General features: G+C 36.2%; 1 protein-coding gene and 1 long non-coding RNA gene across 2 annotated transcripts in view; one reads left to right on the top strand and one right to left on the bottom strand.

The window, feature by feature from the left end:
- The window catches only part of Focad (focadhesin), a 267,544-nt gene that overhangs the window by 34,822 nt on the left and 207,651 nt on the right, over window positions 1-25,071 (bottom strand). Inside the window, exons 25-34 of the mRNA XM_048358113.1 lie at window positions 23,795-23,903; window positions 20,970-21,086; window positions 18,317-18,555; window positions 15,130-15,219; window positions 8,662-8,809; window positions 6,639-6,758; window positions 5,001-5,123; window positions 4,464-4,541; window positions 3,744-3,815; window positions 2,006-2,108 (exon numbers count right to left, since the gene is read on the bottom strand). Coding sequence (XP_048214070.1) covers window positions 2,006-2,108; window positions 3,744-3,815; window positions 4,464-4,541; window positions 5,001-5,123; window positions 6,639-6,758; window positions 8,662-8,809; window positions 15,130-15,219; window positions 18,317-18,555; window positions 20,970-21,086; window positions 23,795-23,903 — 1,199 coding nt within the window. The remainder of the gene's footprint in view (window positions 1-2,005; window positions 2,109-3,743; window positions 3,816-4,463; window positions 4,542-5,000; window positions 5,124-6,638; window positions 6,759-8,661; window positions 8,810-15,129; window positions 15,220-18,316; window positions 18,556-20,969; window positions 21,087-23,794; window positions 23,904-25,071) is intronic.
- On the top strand, window positions 3,778-4,987 carry LOC125360313. The gene is made up of 3 exons (XR_007212732.1): window positions 3,778-3,885; window positions 4,205-4,325; window positions 4,484-4,987. It is a non-coding gene; the product is annotated as an uncharacterized LOC125360313 (long non-coding RNA).

Below are 25,071 nucleotides of genomic sequence, written 5' to 3'. Positions count from 1 at the left end.
TGTGCCATTAATCTCAGCACAATATTCTATGGCTGCAACTAATTCTATTAGATTAAATGACTGGCATTGAAGTAATCATTTAAGTTATATAGGCAGATTCAAAATGGCAACAAACTCAGTAGAGTTTGGGGGGGAAAAAACCCCACAGAGAATGAATATTTGAGTGAAGCAGTTAAAAAATCCTTTCACTACTGTCACATCAATGAACCCCAGGTCAGTGACCTTCTCATGGGCAGCAAGGAGTGTGCTGGCTTTGTAGGTTTAGCCCACTATTCTAAGGGTCACTTTAGGACATGCTAAATCAGATATATGAACCATGGAAATTCAGTGACCAGTATTAACAGCTACAGTCTCCTACCTAAGGCAGAGACCTCTAAGTGACCAATATGTGCAAATAACCAGATGTGGCTGCTGACCTGGAACGGCGAGGCAGTGACATTTATGCTTGTTGAGTCCTAGAGTTTCCTAAATCCTTTTCCTCCCAGTCCTCTGTAATTGTTTCATGAGATAGGGTTGTTGGTTTTTTGTTTTTTTTTTTTTTCTACAATAAATGGTTCAATTGGAAAATTCCATCAAGAACAAGTAGCTGTATTTTTCCAGATGCAGAATCATTTTGTTCAGACGAACCTGGGTATAAGATGATTCACTCCTCCGTGATTTGAGTTTATGTGGGCCAGGCAAAAACTTCATAACAAGACCAAGATCAGAGACAGTGATGCCATGCCCATGTAAAAAGGCAAAAGCTGGCTGGCCATACACTATTTTACTAGGATACTTGTGAGTGCTCTGATCCTCAAAGCCAGCATTACCAAGGGTTTCCAATATAACTTTTTTCCCCCTGTTTTCATGTGACAGTTTCAAGCTGTGTAATATTCATTATATTGGGAAGACTGTAGACCAATGTTCCTATTTTTATAGCTATGGAGTGATGGATGCAAGGGAAACAGTAATTATAGTGGCCCCTATTCCTGGTTATATTGTCAGTAGATGATCTGTTAGAAATAAGTGAAACTAAGTTTTTAAGGGGAATCTTTGGTACCACATAACCTCTCCAGCCTGGGTCTAAGATTGCCAGTGAGTCGAAACTCCAAAAAGAGAAAGTAGAAGATCTACCGACAGTGATATGTCATTCCCCCAAATTTCTAAGCACAGTTAGTATACAGTGATTATAAATGCTTTTTTATTGCTTTTATCAAAAAGCTACAAGTAGAAAATGCTTAGCTGGGAATGGTAGCTCAAGCTTCCTACTAGGGAGGAAAAGATTAGGGTTGACTGAGGTTTGAGACCAACCTGGGCATTAAAGTTCAGAAGATTTCATCTCAATGAACAGCTAGGTCATCCCAGCATAAACAGGATGATTACAGTCCAGGCTGGCTCAGACATAAAGCCTGATTATATCTCAGAAATAACTAATACAAAAGGGGACTGGTGGAGTGGCTCATGGTAGAGGCCCTCCCTTGCAAGTATGAGGCTCTTATTTCAAACCTCAGTACCAATACTTTTTGTTCGAACACAAAAATTTTCTTATATTAAGACCTGGAATTTCAATTCCCTAGTAAGTGCAATCATGGTCATAAAAACACCAGTCAAATACACAAAGACTTGGTAAAAACATTATATCACTACATTTAGTAAAATAAAAATGAAATTGCTCTAAGCTTCAAGGACTTCCTTCTTTGCTTGTAGATTTGTCATTAAACTAACTATATTCAAGTCATTCAATTTCTCTGAGCCTCAGATTCTTCATTTGTGAAATATGAGAGCTAGACTGAATATCTACACCAACCTCTACAGGAAGCAAACAGCAAGAGTGAATGGGGTCTACAAACCACTATTTTCTGCCATGTGACTTTGTATAAGTCAGGGAAACTCTTAATACTTCCTTTGAATCTGATATACAACACAGTAACACCTGAGAGTTGTGAAGATTAGTGCTGTTAAATTACCAAACTCAGAGTCAGCACTTTCTTTTTCCAGCACCACTGGTTTAGGGTTTTAATCTTACCAGAAGTTCTGCTTTGATTAGAGGATACAGTAGATAGATGAAGATGTCCTAGAAGCCAGATTGCATTTGACTGAAGACCAATCACTCCAGAGACACTGATGACCTAGAAATGAAACTATCATAATTCAAGGCTGGGGCAATATCCAAATGCCTTTCAATAAAAGGCAACCCACAGAAAGTCACTAAATTTATGTGACTTTATTTACTGTTATAGTTGCTGATTATAAGTTTTATTGTAAGATGTAATACCATGTGTCTATACATCATGCTTAATCATACAGATTTTCAATTAGTGTTTGCTAAAGGGCATAGTTAATTAATCATATAATTAACTACATAGTCAATCATAGTACAAAGTATCTTTTTCTCGGTATCACTTTGTCTCAAAGAAATTTTCACAAAATAGTAAAGGAAAATTCAGAGTACAGAAGATAGGAGGATACTTAAGACTAAACTACCTCTTGAAATGGAAGGAGATACTGCTTGCTTTGTTCTCTTCTTTTAAAATAATGCCCTACTATTGCTTTATCAATCATAATAAACATTCTTAAATAGTGGTTTTCATTGATACATTTTCTCCTACATTGTAACAACTTAAATTGCAGAATTCTTTTTGATCATATTAAAATTCATACATGCAAAGGAAGTTCTTTCTTTTCACAGATTTATGTTTGCATTTAAAGCATGAATTACAGAAATTTCTTTATGTAGTAGGTATTGTAATCACATTTTACAAGAATGAAAACAAGTATGTTTAATGTACAAAAGGGATAGGCAATCTATAAATGCTAAAGAATATAATAACACAAACCAAGTAAGAATACTTAAAAAAGAAATACAACTATATATTAGTAGCAGTTGCTTCAGGTTTGGCGTACCACCACTGACATTTTTTCAGCTTCTTTCATTTTGTATTTTTAGATTTTATGCAATGAACATAACCAATGTTCAAAAAAATCTTAGATAGAAATGTTTCTTAGCAGATGAGAACATTTTTACTTTCCCAAGAAAATTAGTAACAACCATTTACCCTAATATTTCCATCACTGCCATCTGAACTAGTGTCTCTTGATCATTCTTCCCAGGTACTTGCCCTGTTCTTTGATCACCTTCCATTTTTTCTAGTTCCGAGGGTCTGATAATCCCTGCAGGATCAGGTTTTTAAATTTTTTTTATTTCTTTATTGTCAAAGTGATGTACAAAAGGTTTACAGTTTCGTACAGGATCAGGTTTTAATTCTTAAGGGAAATCAGTATCAACTTAACTCCAAAATGCCAAGTTTGGGACTGGGGACATAACTCAGCAATAGGATACTTGGCTAGTAGGTGCAAGGCCTTGGGTTCCATCCTTAACACTGTCAAACACACAACAACAACAGGAAATAAACAAAAAACACACCATCAGCTTTTTTTATTTCTGGAAACAGTATGTGCTTGTCAGTGAATATAAGACCATAAGTCACTCCCAATGCCCTTCAAACTCAGGATGAAAACAGAGATTTCTATATTTTCTAGCTAAAATATCTGTATCAATCTGTATCAGGTAAATGGAACAAAGATAAGAAAAGGAGATCTTTGTTTTCCTACTCAGAGATTTTCAGTTCTTTTTCTTTTCTTTTTTTGTTAGTGAAAGTTTTATCAAGGATTTATTTCAGTATAACAAGGTTAAAGTAAGGAGAAATAGAAAAAGAGAGATGCATTTCCTGCCTTCTGTGCAGAAATGGAAGTTATTTTCTCACCTGAGTTAGAGTTCTGATGACTTCATTAAGTCTGCCTTGAAAATGAGAAGACTGGATAGCTTCTGACTTCAACTAAAATAATAAATATTTGTCATCCTCATCATAAACAATTACGTTCAGTGCACAAGCAATCACTTTCTAAGTAAGTAATGGCATATCATATATCCTTATATTTCAAACACATAGGCTGTAAGCTGCTAAGGACAACATCCCTACTTTGTCGTTGATTTTTTATCATCTGTTCAGTATGGCACTGGCAGTTTTTATAAACTTCTACTATATGAATAGAGGAGCTACTTTGCAATTACTTATAAATCTACACATACAGATGCCTACTATGAAAGACATTTTTGTTATGTTATAAAAAGAACATATACACAGATATATACTTAACCATTACAGAACAAACTGGAGTTTCTGTGAATGACTTGAATGTCTTATCATTTAATCATTTTTCTCAGGCAGGAAAATTTGTGGAAAGTACCAAGATTAACCAGATTTAATCCTTGCAAACCAAACAAAACCAGGAACAAATCTGTACAGAAAGAATTCTTGGGACAGACTACTATGTCATACAGCAAGGTATTGTAAACCCAGTCTAACTATTACCATGAGCACATACTCTTCTATCTTAATCATATTAAGGAAATGATATTCTGTCTTACCATGGCTTTGCATATATTTAAATTCCTGCCCACTAACAGACAGTTTCTTTTTTACCTGCATGGCATCTCCTTCAGAGCCCACCAAGGCCACCAGGCCATGAAGAGCTGCCAGACACAGCATTGTGGAAGTGCCCTGAAAACAAAGCATTAGACTTCATCAAGAACAAAATTCTTCTTGGGTTTGCATTTATAAAGCTCATTATTGCACAGAGAAATAAATGTTCAAAATAGGACTAAATAGGTAGGATCAGCATAACCTATACACCCGATTAAAAATGGCAATAGACTAAATTAAAGCAACAGACTAAGGATATTAGATTAGAGGTATGTTGATGTTTTTATTTTGCAAAAAACAAAATGTTGTTTTAAGATGAAAGCACTGATAAAGTATCCAGTTTATAAAAAAGAATTCTAATGGTTGAAAGGATGCATTATTTATAAGGTATTAAATGTGTGTCTCTTCATTCACAATCACCCATTCTTTTATTGTTAAGCTATATATATAGCTTAGCAACTCCTATAAATGGTCCAATAAACTGGCTTTCTTTTCCTTTATGAAAACATAAAATAGCATACAAGACATGACCTCTACCTCTGCTAGAACAATTCTGATCCATCTGGGGAGAAGTTTACTACCCAAGACTTCAGCTTTTCCATGTCCACTCACAGATAAACCATGAACAATGTTTCCTAGTGCCAGGGCAAAACCTGAAGTCTGTATAAATAAGAAAACAAAGAAGTAAGAAAATAAAAAAAGGACAAATATTATTAATATAGAGATAGAGATATGGACACAAGCATCTCCAAAAATTCCTTTTGTACTTACAAGTTATATTTCTCATAATTTATTTACAAATAAATCTGTAAATCAAAGATTTATAGCTTAGCAACACCTATAAATGGTGAATCAAAGATTTCCAGATTTTCATTTGCTATTGATAAGTAGTTGTACAGAGAAATTTATATTCAACATGCTAATTTATGAGTCTTTTTTTTTTTGTCAAGACTGGTTGGTAAACAATACTGCAGAAGCCAATTGAAACAAATGTAGTGGAAATAAGTAGTTTATTTTAGGAAAAATTACTGCACTATTGAGCAACTTAGCTCAAGTGATCCAAATTATGGATGAAACCCCAACAGAACGTCAATCAATTTCTAGAAAGGAAGAGAAAATACCCCACTGTCAGTGCAGCATATGAAAACTTAAATGTTTTGGTTTTGCAATTGATAGCATGTGAATATGCACACAGATATAAAGCAGTAAGCATACAATCCTAAACTTAAAACTAGTGAATCCTGTCATAACCTACTTAGGGCCAATACTAAGACTCTGGATATAGCTTTTCCAAAACAAAATCCACCTGAGGAGATTCTATGACATTTGTAACTAAACAAGTTTTTTTTCCCAATTTTTATGTAATAAAATACACACAGAAGTTACCATCTTAGTTCTGAAAACATTTAATGCTACCAGCTTAGTACACTAAGTACACTCATAGTGTTTTGTTTAACCACCTTTAGAACCTTTTCATCTTGAAACATGGAAACTCTGCATCCATTAAGTAAATTCCTCACTCCTTCCTCTGCCTAGACCCTAGCAACACTGACTTTCTGTCTCTATGACTTTGACTATTCTAAGAATCTCATAGAAGTGAAATCATACAGTACTTCCCTTGCAATTTGGCTTCATTCTATTCAGCACCCTGTTGTTAAAATTTCCTTCTTAAAGGCTGGGTAGTATTTCAGAGGAGTTGTTATAAGGATTATTAGTTGGGGGTAATAAAGAGAGACTTTCTCACTTAAATTTGCGGAGGTTTGACTTCATTAGAGTTCTGTATGTATTGATACCTTTATATATAGTTTTTGTATTAGCTGTATACTACTCTGATATTCCCTAGCCATATATTTTAAGACTTAACAACTAGAGCAAAACGGTTGGAGAGAGAGAAAAAAACCCTATCAATTCTCTCTCAAAGGATAAGAAATGTCCACAGAAGTACAAGATCCGATTGGAAAAAGATATGTGTGACTGCTGTCTGCAACAATAGTTAAAAGTACCTTGGTTCTAGACAGACAGACAGACACACAGACACACAGACAGACACACAGACACACAGACAGACACACACACACACAATATCACATCCCACTCTAACCCACATTAAATCAAAATGTAGGACTTAGCAATAGCACAAAACCCCTGAAAAGAAATAAGGGCCAACATTCCAACCTGCTGGTTGTGCTCTACTAACAGTTGAAGCTTGCTCATAATATCTTCAGCCTCCGCAGCTTCAATAATGCCAGCACTGAATGCTGATGTACACACACAGCTAAGGGTATAGGCAAGGACCTGAGACAAGAAAAAATATAGTAGGAAAACCTTATTTTAGGATTCAAATTATGAGAAATGGCTTTGTTGATGCAGATATCTGTGAAACTACTCCCTTTAGAATAAACATTATATTCAAATACATTTGCAATAGACTGTGTACTGTTTTGTTGTCTGACTTCTATTAGCATATTTCATGACAATTTAGGATAGGTATCCCTACTCCTAATTCTCAGATGGGGAGTTTGAGGCTCAATTTTAAATACCCATTAGACAATAATATGATTCAAACTCAAGTTTTTTGGCTCTAAATAAAAATATTTACTCACCTTATCATGCTATAGCATAGCACCCATCAACAGGAGAAAGAAACAGATTATTATTATTAAATGAGAAGTTGGATATTATTCATTGGCAAGCACTATCTATGGTCCAAAGGAGAAGAAGTTCAAAGAAGTAAAGCATAGCTACATTAAGATTTCCTAGGATAAATATTGGAGCCTGGTTAGGGATGCAGTTAGATAAAATGTGTAAAATAAGTATTATACTACATACTTCATTGCACTAGTGTAAAAATACTTATAAGACTTGATAGATAAATGAATAAATTATATATCTATACATACACATAACATATGTACATACACATGTATATATATGTAGATATACATAAATTTATAAGAATGTTGAGAGAAGAAACAATATTAGGCATATATTAACCATTTACCAGCTAAGTAAGTTGAACAAATCATTTAATCGGACTCTCAATTTCTGCAAATCATTTTTTCCTGCTACTTTATATTTTCATAATAAACCCTTCCTTTTGAGGATGTTATGATAAAGAGGAAAATTCAACTCAACACTATTTGATGCATGAGAATATGTAAGCCGTTTCCAAGATAGAAATTAGATAATAAAACATCAGAGGAGAAAAACAACAAACCTGTTTGCTCAAGACCTTATTAATCAAACCATCAAAGCAGACATGCATCAGTTGTAAAAACTTTATTTTCATTTATTAATCAAATGTTCCTTGGCCACAAGATTTTCTCCTTTGTCTTATAGAAATATGTACTTTGGAATTATGCTCTATGCTACCTTAAAAATGGAAATTTGGTGCATGTCTTAGAACAAAACATCAACCCTCTGTGCCCCAAAGAAATTCACTGATTCAACAGGACCTATTGCTGGAAGTGCAGGAGCTAAGCAGGGAAACACAGCAGCCATTATGTGCCCATCAATAGCTCATGGGCAGGCGGGAATGAAACAGAAGCTGCTCTAATGAGAGGGAGAGTCTGGCCAGGCCAGGAGGTCATCCCTGCTCCTCCCAAAGCAGAGCATAGGCGTGCAGCTTCACCTGCACATAACAGAGACAGGCACAACACATGCCTGGAACCATCTAGGCATGGTTAGCACACATGGACTATCCATGAAATCCAAATCCAAATTCCAATTTGCAGTAAGTACAGTAAAAGAAATATTCTTAGTAAGTTTTCATGCTAGTAGGCTTTAAAGAAAAAAAAATGCTTTTCAACCTGCAGTTTCTTAAGCTTATTCCTAGCTATTTTTTCAACTTACATTTTGCTTGAGTATAGTTCTAAAAATCCCCTTTTAACCTTCTTCCAGAAATTGCAGCTCCTCTTAGCAAGTGGCTTCAAGTGATGCTGACTTAGGTTTCTGTATCCACTGAAGGCTCTTATCTACTATTCCACATTTAAGTCGAAGTTGATTTATATAGCCACACAATTTGAAAACCTCATGATCTAATATAGGTGGCTTGCCACTCAGTTTTTTTCCTTATTGTACTTGAAATTGAGAAAGAATTTAATTTACCAAGTTATCAAAAATAAAAAAGTTAGAAAATAAAGAGAAGCAAGAAAACAGAAGCTGGCAAGAGAAGAAAAATGGAACCTTTCTCCCCTACCTCCTGAAACGTCCTACTCTGGCTCCCGCTGTCATCAAGGTAAGTGGACAACTTCCGAAGCGATGCTGCCACATGAACACGTGACTCCATTTGGCTGCTGTGGCTCATGAGGGACAGCACAAGTCCAACTCCCAATATACAGCCAGTGCTTGGATGCCCAAAAGATGAGGTGTTAGAATGGCAAGAAATTGACATTATTGTTCTGTACTTACCACAAGAATGTATACTGCTCTGAAAATTCAACTGAGGAGAGATGGCAGGACATGCGCCAAACATGGAACTGTGCCCATGATTCATGAGAGGTATAATCTGAGCTAGTCTCTCCTCAACAGAATCAATTTTCTATCAAAGCATGTATCCAAGGCCTTGCAAGTACTGGGTGGCTCATGCCCATAATTATAGCTACTCAGGAGGCTGAGATCTGACAATGGCAGTTCAGCCAGCTAGTCTGAGAGACTCTTTATCATCTCCAATTTACCAGCAAAAAGCCAGAAATGGCATTGTGGCTCAAGTGTTGGAGTTCTAACCTTGAGTGAAAAACCAAGGAACAATGCCCAGGTACAGAATCAAGCCTCAGTACTGGCACAATAACAACAACAAAAATAGGGATCCAAGGCCTGTACTAGAACTGTGTATCTACCTGACAAAACCCAAACCATGGGACAGCTTGACTTACACTCTACAATGACAGGGAAGATATAAAACAGCATTATTTCTACCCTGACAGAAAGGCTATAGCCCTCTTTGCAGCCACCTATGTTGAGTACATTCTGAGTAAACTGCATAAAGAGAAAAAAGGCTAAATTTCTTTATGAGCTGAGGAGATCAATGCAAGGCATGGTTATGAGGCATGGCTAAGTGCTTCATGTTTCCTAGTCAACTTCAACAAGTGGAATTTCTCTTTTAAAGAAACTGTGTATTCATCTGTGCACAATGACATTAATCCTTCTCTCCCCTCTGATCTCTCAGAGTACCACTGGGTCAGAAGAGAAAATGGACAAATGACAGGCTTGTCAAAAGTTACCCTATGTGACAATTCAATTGGAATCTGGGTCTTTGTGTCCCAATTCTCCTGAAAGAATACACAGTATTTAAAGAAAAGAATTGTTCTCTTAGAAAACTTCAAGCTGGTATGATAAGATAATGCAGCTTGTGATCATTTTTTACTTTTTAAAATGTTTGTTATAATTTTTGCTGGAGTTTTCCCTCCAGAAATTGTCCTGGCCCTGATTTGGCTTACCTTTTGCCATGATGTTAGTCACTCAGAAGTACATTCCAGGGTATTTCTCCACTAACATATTTCAATGTCCACATGGCATACCATACTTTTCTTAAATAGTGTCTATACCCTTGGCTGACATAGAGAATGTCTTTCATTTTATGAACATATTAATTACTTCCCCTATACCTCTGTGTATGCATATCTGACAGTAGAGCCGCAACAAAATAGATAGGCTTCAGGGTTTGTTCAAGTTCACACAGGAAGCTTCCAGCAGGATATAACTAGTACTTAGAGTCTTAGGGTCCCTGCCTTCGGCTCCCTCTGCCACACCCAAGGGCTCTCTTTATGTTGTTGATATCATGATAGGATGTCTAAGTAGGTTTTCCCAGTTTCTACTGCAAAACAGTCTGGCATTAGGATATCCTTTGTAAAGTAGCTGCCGCAGCAATCATCCATCATTAGTCAGGCAGAACTGTTGCTATAGCTTACATGAACCTAACAAGCTAAACTAGCATAATGCATTTCCAACCAGTTAAAGCAACATCTAACATCCAAGCACAGCGGACTTTCTGATAAATCACATTTCTAGAGAAAAGGCATCTCTTCACTAATATGGATTTAAAGCCTTTGTTTAATTTAGAATCCACAGGAAAGTTTCTTATCTATCTTCTATATTGATGCATATAAAAGTGACCAGAATTAGATCAAGGATATAATTATATACAATTTGATTAATATTTTTGACAAATTTGATTGTTACCTTTCCTTATGCTTAAGATTTCAAATGTTACAAAAGGGATACCTTCCATAGCCTAGTAGGAATCTCTTTAATATTGCTCCACAGAACCACCTTGTATTATTTACAATCTTAATTGTAATTGCTTTGTTGGTTTTCCTGTGGTGGTACTGTGCCTTGAACTCAAGAGTCTCACCGATTTTTCTGCTTGGGTGGTTTTAAACCTTGATCTTCCAGTTCTCAGTCTTTCTTTAGCTAGGATTACAGGGGGTGAACCTATGGTACCTGGAAAATTCTGATGGACATTATTTGGGGAGGGGGAGTTTGTTTGATTTCTATCTGTTCCTTAGGCGTCTGATTGATAATTAGTGAGTGATGAAGAAGTGACCATATTAAGGGTTTTAAGAGAGAAGACAGAAGAGCTACAGAACTCCTCTCATCCCACTCCATTCCCAACATAAGACCTGATGCTTATGTTTAGACTAAGGCAAAAGTTCACTGAATGTACACCTAAGGTTTAATCATGAAAATTCAACTTCTATTTTTGCCAGGATAAAAAAGATGGATGTGGTATTTGTGTGGAAAAAGGATTTCTCTCACAGGTCACTAAAGTAAAAATTGGGGTTCATCTTTCTCAATAAACAGGCAAATGTCTAGATCCCATTTTTTGATGTATCCTGGACTCACAAAAATCTTTGTCCCCTGCACTGAATGGAGGTTCCCCCCTTAGCATCTCAAGGTATGTAGGTACAAAAACCTAAAAGCAAAGGAACATGAGTTGCTAGCCCAGTTACATAAAACTTTTCATAGCAGTTGTCATTCTTAGGCAAGGTTACAACTCTATTTGTAACTGTCATCATCTACTTGTGTAATCTACATATGGATATGCATATGGAAAAATAAATGACACAGTGATCTTCAGATGTCCTCAGCTCATATCTTTGAATTTAGCTTTTTTGCTTCATATACAGATAACTTATTAATCATCTAGTAGTTCTACATTTTCTTAACTTCCCAGCATATAGTTTGAAAGTATTCCTAAAGCTCTATTCCTTGTAATTTCCAAATGTCCTACATTTAATGTGTTTATTTTTGTTCTAAGTCTTGAAGAATACCCAGGTGATTAGCTCCAAACATATACTTCATCTTATATTCTTTATCATGTATCTGCCAGCTGTCAATGAATAAAATGTTGGGCAATGTAGTGTTCACACTTTTTTGTCCATTGAAAACAAATACTTAAGTGTTGATATATCCAACATATGAAAAAATTATAATCTTGGGTATAAAACAGATTCTGGAATTGTTAGTATAAATTATCTACAAGAAAGCTAAAAATGATTAAAGAGCATCTATGTTTTAAAATTTTATCCTATTATGTCATCTCTTAGAATATATTAAAATATCACCGGCAAAAAAGAAATTCTGAAAAGTAAAGCAAATCCGATACATATGGTGTTATATATCAACGGAGATATAAGGGTACATTTCTCTAACAAGAAATGAATGTTAAAATCCCTGTTATTGATGGCAACATTGCAGATTAGGTACAAGGTCATCTAATAATTAGTTCTAATGGCTTCCAAAACTTGCATAGCACTTTGCTCTTTACAAAGTGATATACAAATGTTATTGTACTTGTAAAAGCTCAATAGTAATTAGCCAACCCTCAAGTCCTTGATGGATACAGCCAGTGGACAGCTGTGAGGACTGAAATGGCAAACAAGCAACCACTAGATGGCAGCAAAATGTTAGTGATAAGGACCACACACTGGCCTGCCATCTCAGCAGGGACAGGCCCATTAAATCAGAGAAGCAAGGTGAATTTACTCTGGGTAAGTTCTATCACTTGAGGTAGCATGCTTCCAGTTCCAATAGCCATCTCATACTAACCCTTCCACTTTTTCACTGGAGGTAGTAGGACTGTTCTAGACTCCTGCATTTTCATTAGATAGAGGAATACTTTATGCTACGTGCCAAGCTTTCAAGCTTGGATCTAATTACAACAGCAGGTTCACTGTTGTTTGTTTTAAAATGGAAGGCAATACTTTCATATCAGAAAAAAATAAACACCACACCATCAAGTGTTAAATTGCTTTCTTTCCATTCACATGTGTTCTGCAGCCTAGTGCCCCTGCAATCTCAGCTATAAGTGTTGCCCAGGCAAAGAGTCCTACCCATATTAACAAACAACCTGGGCATGACAGTTTATGTGTATAATCCCAGCTTCACAGGAGGCATGGGTAGGAAGATTGATGTCTAAGGCAAGCCCCATGAAGAAGAAAAAAGACCTATCTGAAACAACCCAAAGCAAAAAAGGTTGAAGGTGGTGTGGTTCATGTGCTAAAGTACTAAGCAGTCATGAGGTCCCAAGTTCAAGCCCTCATACAAAGGAAAGGCAAAGGGGAGGATTCCCCCCACTGTATACTAAAAAAGAATCAGGAATGATCAAATACTACAAATTTCTTGTAAGAATAACACAGTAAGGCAAAAGAAAGGTTTACTGAAGGCCTTGTGCTTTTAACTGGTAGAGAAGCAAGTTTTCTGTAAATGGATGTAGATGTTTCTGATTACCCTATCTATTCTCTTGTCTTCTGCAGGACCAGCTCCTGTCCAGGTTCAACCCAATCCCAGACAGTAAGAAGGTAAGAGTCAAGAAAGAAGGCAAAAAAGCATGAAGAAATAGCCATCTTATTACTAACAAAAATAAAACTGCAAGTTAGATACACTTAGAAATGTGAAGTTATTACGTACATAAATACCGACGCAGTGGATAGATAATTCAGCTATCCCTGTAATCCTTATACTAAAACAATTTGGAAAACTAATAGAGACCACATATGAAAGTTATTCCTGACCCTTGTAACTGGCTGGAAGTTAGAAGCACTGAACTTGCAATTTGCATCAACTTTCAATATCCTGAGCTACAGTTCTGATGAACATATTGGGGGCTGGGAGAAGAAAGCAGTAGGAGAGGAGAAGAGGAAAGAGGGAGAGGGGGAGGGAGGGGAGAGAAATGAGGAAATGATAGAAAAAAGAGAGAGGGAGAAGAGGAGGAGGGAGGGAAGAAAGGAGAGAAGGGAGAAAGAGAAAGAAAGCTCATCCATTCTTTGCTTTTAAACAGCACTATAATACATGTATTAGACTCAGAATCTCAACCCTTCATCCAACTCAAATAATAGCCAGACATCCCATAAGTCATTTTCTACATTCAAGAGATTTCAACTACGCCACCATACTCCCATCATTTGATTCTTTTTTTTTTTTTTTTTTTTTTTTTTTTTGCCAGTCCTGGGCCTTGGACTCAGGGCCTGAGCACTGTCCCTGGCTTGTTTTTGCTCAAGGCTAGCACTCTGCCACTTGAGCCACAGTGCCACTTCTGGCCATTTTTCTATTTTTGTGGTGCTGAGGAATTGAACCTAGGGCTTCATGTATATGAGGGCAAGCACTCCTGCCACTAGGCCATATTCCCAGCCCCCATCATTTGAATCTTAAAGTATTTGAACAGGGCTAGTGGCCATGGTTTGTACCCAGTCTTAGCCTGCAAAAGTTCAAGATCTCATGAGTAACACCCACTAAGTAGATGTGTGAACTTTGTTACTCTGATGAAATCTGTTATACATGCAGTTCTGAACCACACAGGCTAGATAGTATAGATATAGTTCTATTATTATTATTATTTTTTGTTTGTCATGGGGCTTGAACTCAGGGCTTGGGCACTGTCTCTGAGCTTTTTCACTCAAGTCTACTTTTGCTCTACCAGTTTGAGCCAAAGAACCACTTCTAATTTCCTGGTAGTTAATTGGAGATAAGAGTCTCATGGATTTTCCTGCCCAGGATAGCTTTGAACCACAATTCTGAGATCTCAGACTCCTAAGTAGCTAGGATTACAGGCACGAGCCACCAGTACCTAACATATAGCTTTAAATCATAAGTTTCTAAAGTTTCATAGACTTAACTGAAACATTAAGTACTCCTAAATGAGTATGTTTAATATAGTTATAAACTATTCTTTTCTGATTTGTTTTCTTTCACAATAAATTTAAAATATTTAGGTTAAAACACAAAATATTTAAAAAGCATCAAGTCTGGAGTGCAGAGGACCCATTGATATGAAATAGGATAAGAATCATCGGTATAACAAATTTTAGTTTCTCAGTTAGTGGATTTATGGGGAAATGTAAATCATCACTCAGAGTACCTTAACCCAATCAAATTCAAATTATTTCACCAGATCCTGAAGAAAAGGTTAAGCCAGACATTCAAGGTCCATATACCTCATTGTTATGTTAGTACAAGAAAAACTAAGGTAATGAAGTCTAAGTTAGGAAATTATATTTGTTGTTCCATATTTAAGCAAACTATTTTAGTAGAAATGTAATAAAAACCTGCACAGATATTCAAGATTAGACTGGTTCCTATTCTGCCATAATGTACAAGACTGCTGGCAGAGGAGAGAGGAGTAGCCAGTGTCTAAGGATTTGTTTGAGAGGAAATGGAGACAACATACTTATATTCAAGAGTAGTATCAAAGCAGCAGCTTTCCAGTGCATCCAACGATTTCATCAGGAGAAGGTTCATCTGTTGGCCAGATATATCACTAGATAACGTTCAAGGGAAGAAAACAAATCATTAATAATCATTCAACTGTTCAAAACTCTTAAGATAAAATCATTCCCTCTCGATCAAGATATATCATAAGCTGCTTTGTTAAATGGCAACTACTTTGTACAATTTCTTAAAGACAATAAAAAAAAAAAAGTTCCCTGCAATTTTCTTGGGGAACATCAGCATTTCTTTACAAAAAAGTAAACAGTAACAATGTATTGGTGATTCACATATGCTTATTTTCTAGACAAACTGACTCAGATAAACTATTCAGTAATTTGGTTTCTAAAGAATATAACCATTTTAAACCAATAACCTCTAAAACTCCTTTTAATTTTTCAGAATATTCAAATTTTAAATCACTAAAAAATAAAAATCTAAGTCAAAATTGCAAATATTTCTAGGAATGAAAGAATAATTTTCCACAAAATATCAACCTATTAAGTGGCATGGTCAACAGTTATTCCAAACCTCTTCATTGCAAAGACTGTCACTTTTAATTGCATGTCTCCATCAAATAGGTTATACATTCTATTCCTTTACTTGTACATTAAGAAGGGAAAACCCAAAGCCCTATCATCTTCTACCTTTATATAATAGTTTTTTTTTTATAATTATCTTAGGAAGAAGGAAAACCTGTATAGCAAAATACAACTTAGGAGGCTCCAAGGCTGGGTCTTTAGGCATAGAGTGGACTTCCTCACTGATACCTGATCATCACTGACACTTGATCATTCAGAGGTCCTGCATCTCAGCTTGCAGGCTACTGCCTCAAATCAGTGTAGGTGAAGGGTAGACCTAGGAATGTCAACTAGCTCAAGAGCACTCTAAGTAATAGCCCCTCAACCAAACACTACAGCAAGGCCACCCAAGATGAAGGCTTATGTTTTGTCATTAAAGACATATATGCATTCACCCAAATACATAGATATGATAGTTATAATTCAATAAGTCTGATTAGAGTTGTTTTCTAGAGGGAAATACACTTAAATATGCTAAACGAATATTAGTGTGATCATACTTGTATTCACTAGGGGTTGGGCTTGGGATAGTACAGTCTTCTGAATAAATCTGAGATTGGAATTTAAATTCAGGAAACACTTTCAGAGGCCTTAGTAGACTGGTTGTCACAGTTCTCTTCTACAATGTGATTTTTCATTCTCTAGAACCAATATACTATCCTAATTCTGGTCCAAAGTGGTCATTTGGACCATTTTGACATTACTAACAACAAATACAAGTTTGTCAACCCTAAATCCAGCAGTGTCTCATCATAAGTTAATGAGAAAATGGAGCCAGAGCCAGGATAGGATGAAATGAATTGCCTGAAAAGACTCGCCACAGGGGCTGGGGATATGGCCTAGTGGCAAGAGTGCTTGCCTCGTATACATGAGGCCCTGGGTTCAATTCCCCAGCACCACATATACAGAAAATGGCCAGAAGTGGCGCTGTGGCTCAAGTGGCAGAGTGCTAGCCTTGAGCGGGAAGAAGCCAGGGACAGTGCTCAGGCCCTGAGTCCAAGCCCCAGGACTGGCCAAAAAAAAAAAAAAAAAGACTTGCCACAGCTCATTTTTAGTTGTAAAACATGTTGCTTGAAAGGATCCTGAAGAAGGATTCTGAATGCAGATGGTGAAAAGCCTGTCATTTGTAGCATAGTAACAAAGCAGGAAAAATGCACTGTGAAGTTTTAAGTCTGAAAAAATACCTTATGTTCTAACACACACACACTCTCTCTCTCTCTCTCTCTCTCTCTCTCACACACACACACACACACACACACACACACACACACACACACACACACACACACACACTATGAACCGGTCAATTCCCATGCAAGGAGCAGATGTTTTTTTCCATCTAGAGCCAGCCAATAGGTATTAATGCTAGTGAAAACAACAAAAGAATTTTCTGCCCAGGCTCCATTTATGATTGCAGAGTCTAAACCAATCATCCCAATCTTCTGACAGATGTTTTCAGAAGCTAAAAATGATCATCTGAAATACATGATTTCCCCAGATCAATAGCAATTCTCATAAAAGCTTCACGAATCAGTGTTTGTATAAAATAATATAAATTACATACACAAACTTGGTTAGTTTAAACTAGAATCTACATGTGATATTCTATCAGCTGGTTTCTTCACACCAACACAAGATTTTCACTTTTGAACCACTACTCTCTGGCAACCAAGGGAGTTTAAAGACATCTAACATCACAGCAGGATGCCTCCCTCTATGATCCTATTTCCTTTGCAGGAAAATGGGGTTAAATTCCAAGTCACTGGCATCAAAATATTCATGACTACCAAATGTTCATGTTGGTTCACACTGTAATCAATCTGGATATATAGAATTCTAAGATTTGTTGTAAAAGGAAGCATAAACAGTACAAACAATAGCACTGGAATAGATTCATGCACAAGAAAGCTTTTCCAGTTAGTGGAATTTTTCACCTGGGTCTTTGATATTCCATTAGCTTTATTCAAGGATAAAGTCCCCTAAACAAGCAATCAAACTGAATAAAGCACACAGTATAATATGCACAGATTAAGACTCTTTAAGGATTATTAAAATGTAGCCAGGGCACAGGATAAAAGTAGTATTTAAAACTGGGTACATGCAGTTCTCTGGTGATCCAGTGATTTCCAACACCACTCAGGTACAAGAGATGCTACAATCCTTTCCTCCAAGTTTACAATCAATGATATAATTTTTTTTAAAGATCATTATTTCCACTGCCTACAAATAACTAAAAAGAAGCTTTTATTTATTTACTGCATAGTGAAGTTAGATTTTTGTACATGCCTATAAAAAATGTACTTGAGTACTTTGTTTTAGCATAAAATGACTTTCAAGTAACCAATCAGTTGAATTCCTTTAACCATAAAATGCATACCATCTAAATGATGCTATTTTAGACAGACTAATTCACCCATAAAGGAGAACAAAGGATCAACTTGCCCATCTCAAAAAGTTTAGTAGCCACACATTGCTCAGATATAATGTTTAGGTATGACTGTGTAAGTATATAAAATCCTTCACCTAAATCACCAAGAAGAAAAGAAGGAATATTTTAATAAACTATACCTGAGTTTCTCTTCACACAAACGAGAGAGAAACATCCCCAAAGCAAGGCCCATGTGGATTTGCACGGCTTGAGATTCATCAGCACTTGGTTTCCCAGGTAACCTGGCAGTCAGCATATTCAGGATTTCCTCAACCTTCTCTTTGCAAGAGATAATGAAAACTGGCACAAGGAGAGACAAAGCCGTGGCAGCAGCAGAACGGGCAATGGCACTAGCTGTGTTTTCACCAGAATACGATTTCTAGGACATGCCAAAGGAAGAAAATGGGGTTAGCCTTTTGTTTAAAGCATAAAGGAGGCACACCTGCCACAAAAGTGCTACACAGCAATACAAGCTTTTTTCACATTTATCACCACTAAATGTGTTGACTACAGTTTGTTATTACTCAATGAAGCAATTTGCTAATCAAGTCACTTAACTAATTATGTCTCTTTAAATTGGAAAAAAGAAATGACAAGTGCCTTCTGCTTAGAGGTCATGAATTCCTTTAATATACTAAAAGAATTCCAGTGCTTTTAAAAGTCCACATGTACACAAACTGAAAAATGAAAAGCTAAGCTATCTGAACTTGGACAAACACTGAAGTCAAGTTACAGACACCCAGAAAAGTAAGAATGTTCCAGGAAAGACAGAAAAATGGGGAAAAAAGAGCATAAGTTTAGAATAGAGAGAACTGTGTGTTAAGTTTAGCTCAAAGATCTATTGGCACATCTCCCAAAAATTTTGTTGGGAATACTTCCAAGTAGATGGATTATTTCCTACAGGGGGTTAATTCCTTTTAATTAAAAAGGAAGTTGAAATCCTAAAAGCCTCTGGTTACAAAGCAATAACTAGCTATTCAAAATGAAATCAAGAGCTCTATATGTTCCATCCGATATGTAATTATCAGTAAAGAAATGAGTAACTGCCCTAATAAAATGACAGGGTGGCTGAATTTGAACAGCTTCTATAAGAATTCCATGTCAGCCCGACCAGACATTCTACACATTTATCTATGTGCCTCAAGAAAGAGAAAGCCCATCTATCATTCCTCATTATTACTCATTTCAAATTTTCAGACATGCCATAAAGGTAGTATTGTCTGTAACAATCAAAGCAACTAAAATGTGTTTTTAATTCTCTGCTGACTCCTTCTCTAAGCTCTCGTTCTTTAAGGATAAAAATCAGACATGTACTAAGTTACACTCTTAAGTTAATATAGCACTCTCAAAGGGCAATGTTACTGAAAATGACTCAGCTGCTAAAGCACAGGAAATAAGGGAAGTGATTTTTGAAGCAGAGCTTTGAAAAGTACAATCACATAAAAATCACAAAGGTAAGAGGCAACTCAAGCTAGCTAGTAAAGAGGTTTCCTTAGTGCTTCGTAAGAACTAAGTCGTATTGTTGAAAATCTCACACAATGTCCTGTTTCAGTGAAAGTTACTGCAAAAGACTCCATAAAGTTCTAAACAAGTTAAGCAAATCAGCATAAAGAAATGACTTTTTTGAGCAAAAGCTACTTTCCAGTTCGATTCTATATTATCTGACATGTCATGTTTTATCTTGAAATATGAATAAAAATATAGCGCCAGATCCAAAGTCCCAGATGAATACATACCAGGTCCTCCCATGGGCAGGAGGTCAGAGGCACACGCCATGAACAGAGAAGACTATAGGCACTGGTTTTCAGTCAAATTTGTGATCTTAGCAACAGTTCAGACTCTGGGCTATATTTTCATTCAAATCAACTATAATCCTTGGCTACTCAGCTGACTGTCTCATGATTACCATAATTCCTTCAGCAATGGATACCAATACGGTAGAACCAAAATAATTCTCCACAGATACAGAAAAAAAGCATACTCTACCTTCAACAGAGGGGAAATAAAACAAATGAGTATGTTTGGTGCAAGTATCAGATTATAACATGAGGATAGAAAAATCATTGTGGGTAGCAGGTCCTTTTTTTTTGTTTGTTTGTTTGTTTTTTGTTTTGGTATGGCCAGTGATAGTACTGCTTTGTATTCACAGAGTATTTGACTATTTAAAACATTTCTTCTTTTTAACATAGTTTAAATAATCTGGTCCTCGCAATCTTTCAGAAAGTCAGCAAAGCATGATTTCTTACTTTCATTTGATCAGTACAGAAAAAAAAAATAAAGGTTGTCAAGTCAACAACTACAAAAAGAGTAAAGGGAAAATCTGAAGCTGTGATTATTACAGAGGATTTTATTCAAGTCTCTCATTATATAAGTAAGGACAAAAATATCTAAAGAGAACTGTTTACTATCTCACCCTAACATGAAACACGGTAACTAAAAACTCCAAGTCCCACACAATTCAGACAATATTTATCCTACTATAACAGTAGTTCTTGACTCTGATTAACATCTGAGAAGCCTAGAGAGCTTTCAAAATGCTGGTGAGGGCACATCTCAGAGCAGTTAAATCTGCCATGGGACCTACAAGTCAGTTTTTCTTTCATCTTTGTCTAGCCACTATTCACACACATGAACACATACACTGAAAAGTTCCCAGTAATAAGCAGACAACCAAAGTTGGTATTCATAATGTATGCTACATTATGGATGATAGATGGGAGTAGTTGATGTCAGAAGAATCAACTATTGGCTTTCCTGATCTTTCTTTTTATTATTTTTATTTCCTATACTTACATGATAAAAGCAGGAGAAGAGTTGTCCTTTGGGTTGGTAATGGCCATCCACAATGACCAGGAGAGTATCAAGGACCATGGAAACCCATTCCCTCATTGGAAGAAAATTAGGGTGAACCTACAGATGAAGAACAATGTGAAATGATAATGGAAAAAAGGAAACATATCTAAACATTTTGGCATCCAGGCTACAATCCCCTTCTGTATAAAATAATGCAATGTTATTATTCAAAAGTAAACTTCACCTCCTTGGACTATATATGAGGTGAACAGATATTTGACCAATAGGCATCTTCACATATGTTCCAGTAAGATTTATCTTTTATGCAAGGTAGGGCAGAAGTGAGAAAAGAGAATCTACAAAACAACACATCTAAAGCCCTTCATAACTCCCCACTGTTCAGTGAATCATGGTGAAAATAAGGTGGTACTTAGAGAAAGAGGTGAAAAAAAAACTGATTTAAAATTTCTCAATTTGATTAGCTATCATTTCACAAAGAAGGCAATCAACCTACAACAGTTTGATCAACACTTCTAGCATTTTGATTAATATTACCAGATGGGTGTCTTTCAAAAGTCATGATGATCTTCACTTGAGAAATTATAAGAAAACATGCACTAAAAAGAAATTTTGGTTATGAAAAATCATTCATGACCACTGATATCATTAGCATTTATTAATTCACATGGAAACATCAGGTGATACCAAACTTAAAGGTCAATCCAACGCTGGGTATCACCTTGGGAAAATGTCTTGAATCAAATAAGGCCTTCATCTTAATATGTAATTGCTAGTCATATACAGAGTTGTGTGAAGTTTGAACACTTCAACTTCAATCAAATAATGACATCTTAAATAAAGATGTCATCGAAGTGAAGTCATCAAAAATAAAAGCAAAGGGCTGGGGATATAGCCTAGTGGCAAGAGTGCCTGCCTCGGATACACGAGGCCCTAGGTTCAATTCCCCTGCACCAAATATACAGAAAACGGCCAGAAGCGGTGCTGTGGCTCAAGTGGCAGAGTGCTAGCCTTGAGCGGGAAGAAGCCAGGGACAGTGCTCAGGCCCTGAGTCCAAGGCCCAGGACTGGCCAAAAAAAAAAATATAATAATAATAAAAGCAAAGCCCCGTCTGTGCTGCATGTCTTCATTAAAGTGAGGCTAGGCCAAGAGCAAGAGTCTCGACTTACTCTGAATTAGTTTCCCCCTCCCCCACCCCATTATTCCAGGACAAATTAACTGTACAACTGCTAGTTCAGCATAATTAACACCAAAATAATAGGAGCATTGAAAATAAAAAGGGCCTTAACTTTTCAGGTTGTAGATCTGTGTAGTATGTGGTCTCTACTAAAATATTCCATAGCGCTTTAAAGGAAATATTTCTTCGGTAAATAGTTTTCATCTTTCTCATTATTAAAATAATATTTTGGGTCCCCAAGTAAGCATTCACATGTGAAGCAATCATACTTTTATCATTCTTATTATAATCCCTAGGTCTCTTCCCCTTCTCTATATGGAAAGAACATTTATAGCTCTTGCCATACATTTGCCTATTCTCTTGTTTTCTAGTAATATGATCCTCTGGGAAATTCTCTACTAAACTATTTGACAACTTCTTAAATGTACAATGGAGCAACCTGTCCTATTCTACCCAAGGGGTGGTCACAAAACACTGAGTGCCTAAATTCCAAGAAACTAGTACAAAGGTAATAAATGACAAGAGTTTATCTACCCCAGTGAGGGTGGTCTGCTGCTTTCTTAATACATACAGTCTGGACTTTGCAAGACTGAGTTTGTTACCCCCAAAACCCAGCTTTGTCTTCAACTCCATAAGCTTTCATATCTTTCTTTTTTATTAAATAAAAATTAGCCAGAGTTGATTTCCTTGCAACCAGAAGATACTATGAAAAGAGAGTACAAATGGCCTATTTGTACAAAAAGGCTGAATAACAATGAATAGTCTCACTTCCACAGCAAAAAAGCAATGAGGTGACTCAGATGCTAACAATGGTTACTATTATTGAGAGCTTCTTATTTACCAGCTGTTATGCCTTACATGTAGTAATTCATTTAATCTTTACAATGAATTACTACATCTAAGGCACATCAGCTAGTTAGGATTTTACAGATGGCAAAACAGGCTTTGAAAGGGATTACTAGAAATAGGCCACAGAGCTAATAAGTTGAAGTATAATAAGAACTAAATGAAGTTCTCTCCTATTCCAAAGCCTATAGTTTTAACCACTTGGCTATATTGTCTCTAGCTAATGATAGCTACTACATAATGGAGATTAAAAGAAGAACAAACCCATGCCTTTTTGACAGATATGAATTATCTGAGAAAGTACACTGGAAATGAACACTGGCCAGCTTTCCACATGTTTAATTAAGAAATAAATGCCTTGAAAAAATGAATAGGCACTTTATCATTGACATCTACAATTAAAATGCAAAGTACATTTTTTTCCAATTTGTAAACCCTGCTTATTTATCATTTTTTGACAGCATTGTTCACTTTCAGTAAGCCTTGTTAACCTCCTAAGATTAGTTACCACTGATGTAATCACAAAAAGACAACCCCTTTGCATAAAATTGGCACCTCTAAATGGAAATGACCACTTAATTGTAATAGAAAAAGCAAAATAGAAAAGCAGCAAACAAAAGTCAGGGAGACAGTGGGGCTCACAATATAGAGGCTCATCAAGTAGTATAACTCAGTACTGCAATCACTGCATTGACTCTTGTATGCAAATCTATGACCAGGTCCCTGAAAGCCAGGCTTAAAGCCACATAATCAAAGCCCACCTGCCCAAAACACTGTAACTCACCTCCAGGAATCCATCGGAATCTGAGGAGAGGCTGGTTTCATGTTTGGATACAATAACAGCAAGGCTGCTTAAAGCCAATAACGCATTGCCTTTGACTACAGGACTCTCCCTGTATTAAAAGAAAAGATTCCAGGAGAAGGTTTAGGCACTTTAGCCAAAAGAGGAAAAAGTACTATCATAGGAGGGCAAATGAGATCTTTTTTTTTTTTAAAGCACTTATATTCCTGCACAGACCCCACAAACATAGACCTGTTTGCTCTCTCATGTCAATTTCTCTCCTGACACAAGTGCTATTATTTTTTGTGTGTGTGTGCGCACGCGCGCTGCTACAGGACTTGAATGCCAGGCCTGGGCACTGTCCCTTAGCTTTTTCACTCAAGGCTCTACAAAGTGAGTCACTTCTCCACTTATGTCTAAAGTTTATGTCTTAAGAAACTCATGGACTTTCCTGTCCAGGCTAGTTTCATACCAGGATCCTCAGATATCAACCTCCTGAGTAGCGAGGCTTATAGTTGTGAGCCCTACTGTTTAGCTAAAAGTATTTTATACCTGACATAGGTTGAGTAATGATGCTCAAAAGTTTCAGATTTTAAAGCATCTTGGATTTCAGATATTTAGAGTAGGGATGCTCAAATGGTAAAGTTTATACAAATATTCCAAAAATGGAAAGACATCCAAGTCTCAAATACTTCTAGTCTCAAGCATTTTTTAGTATTCAATTTGTATTTTGTTTTCTTTTTTTCTCTTTTTCTTTTTTTCAGCAGTACTGGGTTTGAGTTTGGAGGCTTATGCTTGCTAGACAGGTACTCTACCACTGTATCCATGCCCCCAGACATTCTTTGCTTTAGTAATTTTTACAGATAAGTTCTTGTACTTTTTGCAACTGGCCTTGCACCATGACTCTTCTATCTATGCCTCCTTTGTAGCTAAGGTTGCATTCATTAACACCATTCCTGTTTTGCTTTTTATTTTTTCCAGAAATATACTCAAGTTTATAATCAATTAAGTAATGAGCCATAATTTGAACCCTGTTTGTCACATTATATAGAAATCACAATTCAGGATTTATGTCCTCCATTAAGATATATGTTAAATAATTCACATTTGAAAACAGTACATTATCAAATTTGATAAAATCTTATCAAAACATCTAAGTATTCAATATGAATAATATTATTAAAAGTATAAGATAACATTTAAAGAAAACTGTTGAGGTGCCAAGGTATTTCCTATTAAGTATACACAATTCAACATTTATAACTACATAAATTAATGCT

This window comes from Perognathus longimembris, chromosome 1 (genome assembly GCF_023159225.1).
Source record: "Perognathus longimembris pacificus isolate PPM17 chromosome 1, ASM2315922v1, whole genome shotgun sequence".
NCBI lineage: Eukaryota > Metazoa > Chordata > Mammalia > Rodentia > Heteromyidae > Perognathus > Perognathus longimembris.
The sequence above is the reverse complement of the archived record's forward strand: the minus strand, read 5'-3'. Positions and strand labels throughout refer to the sequence as shown.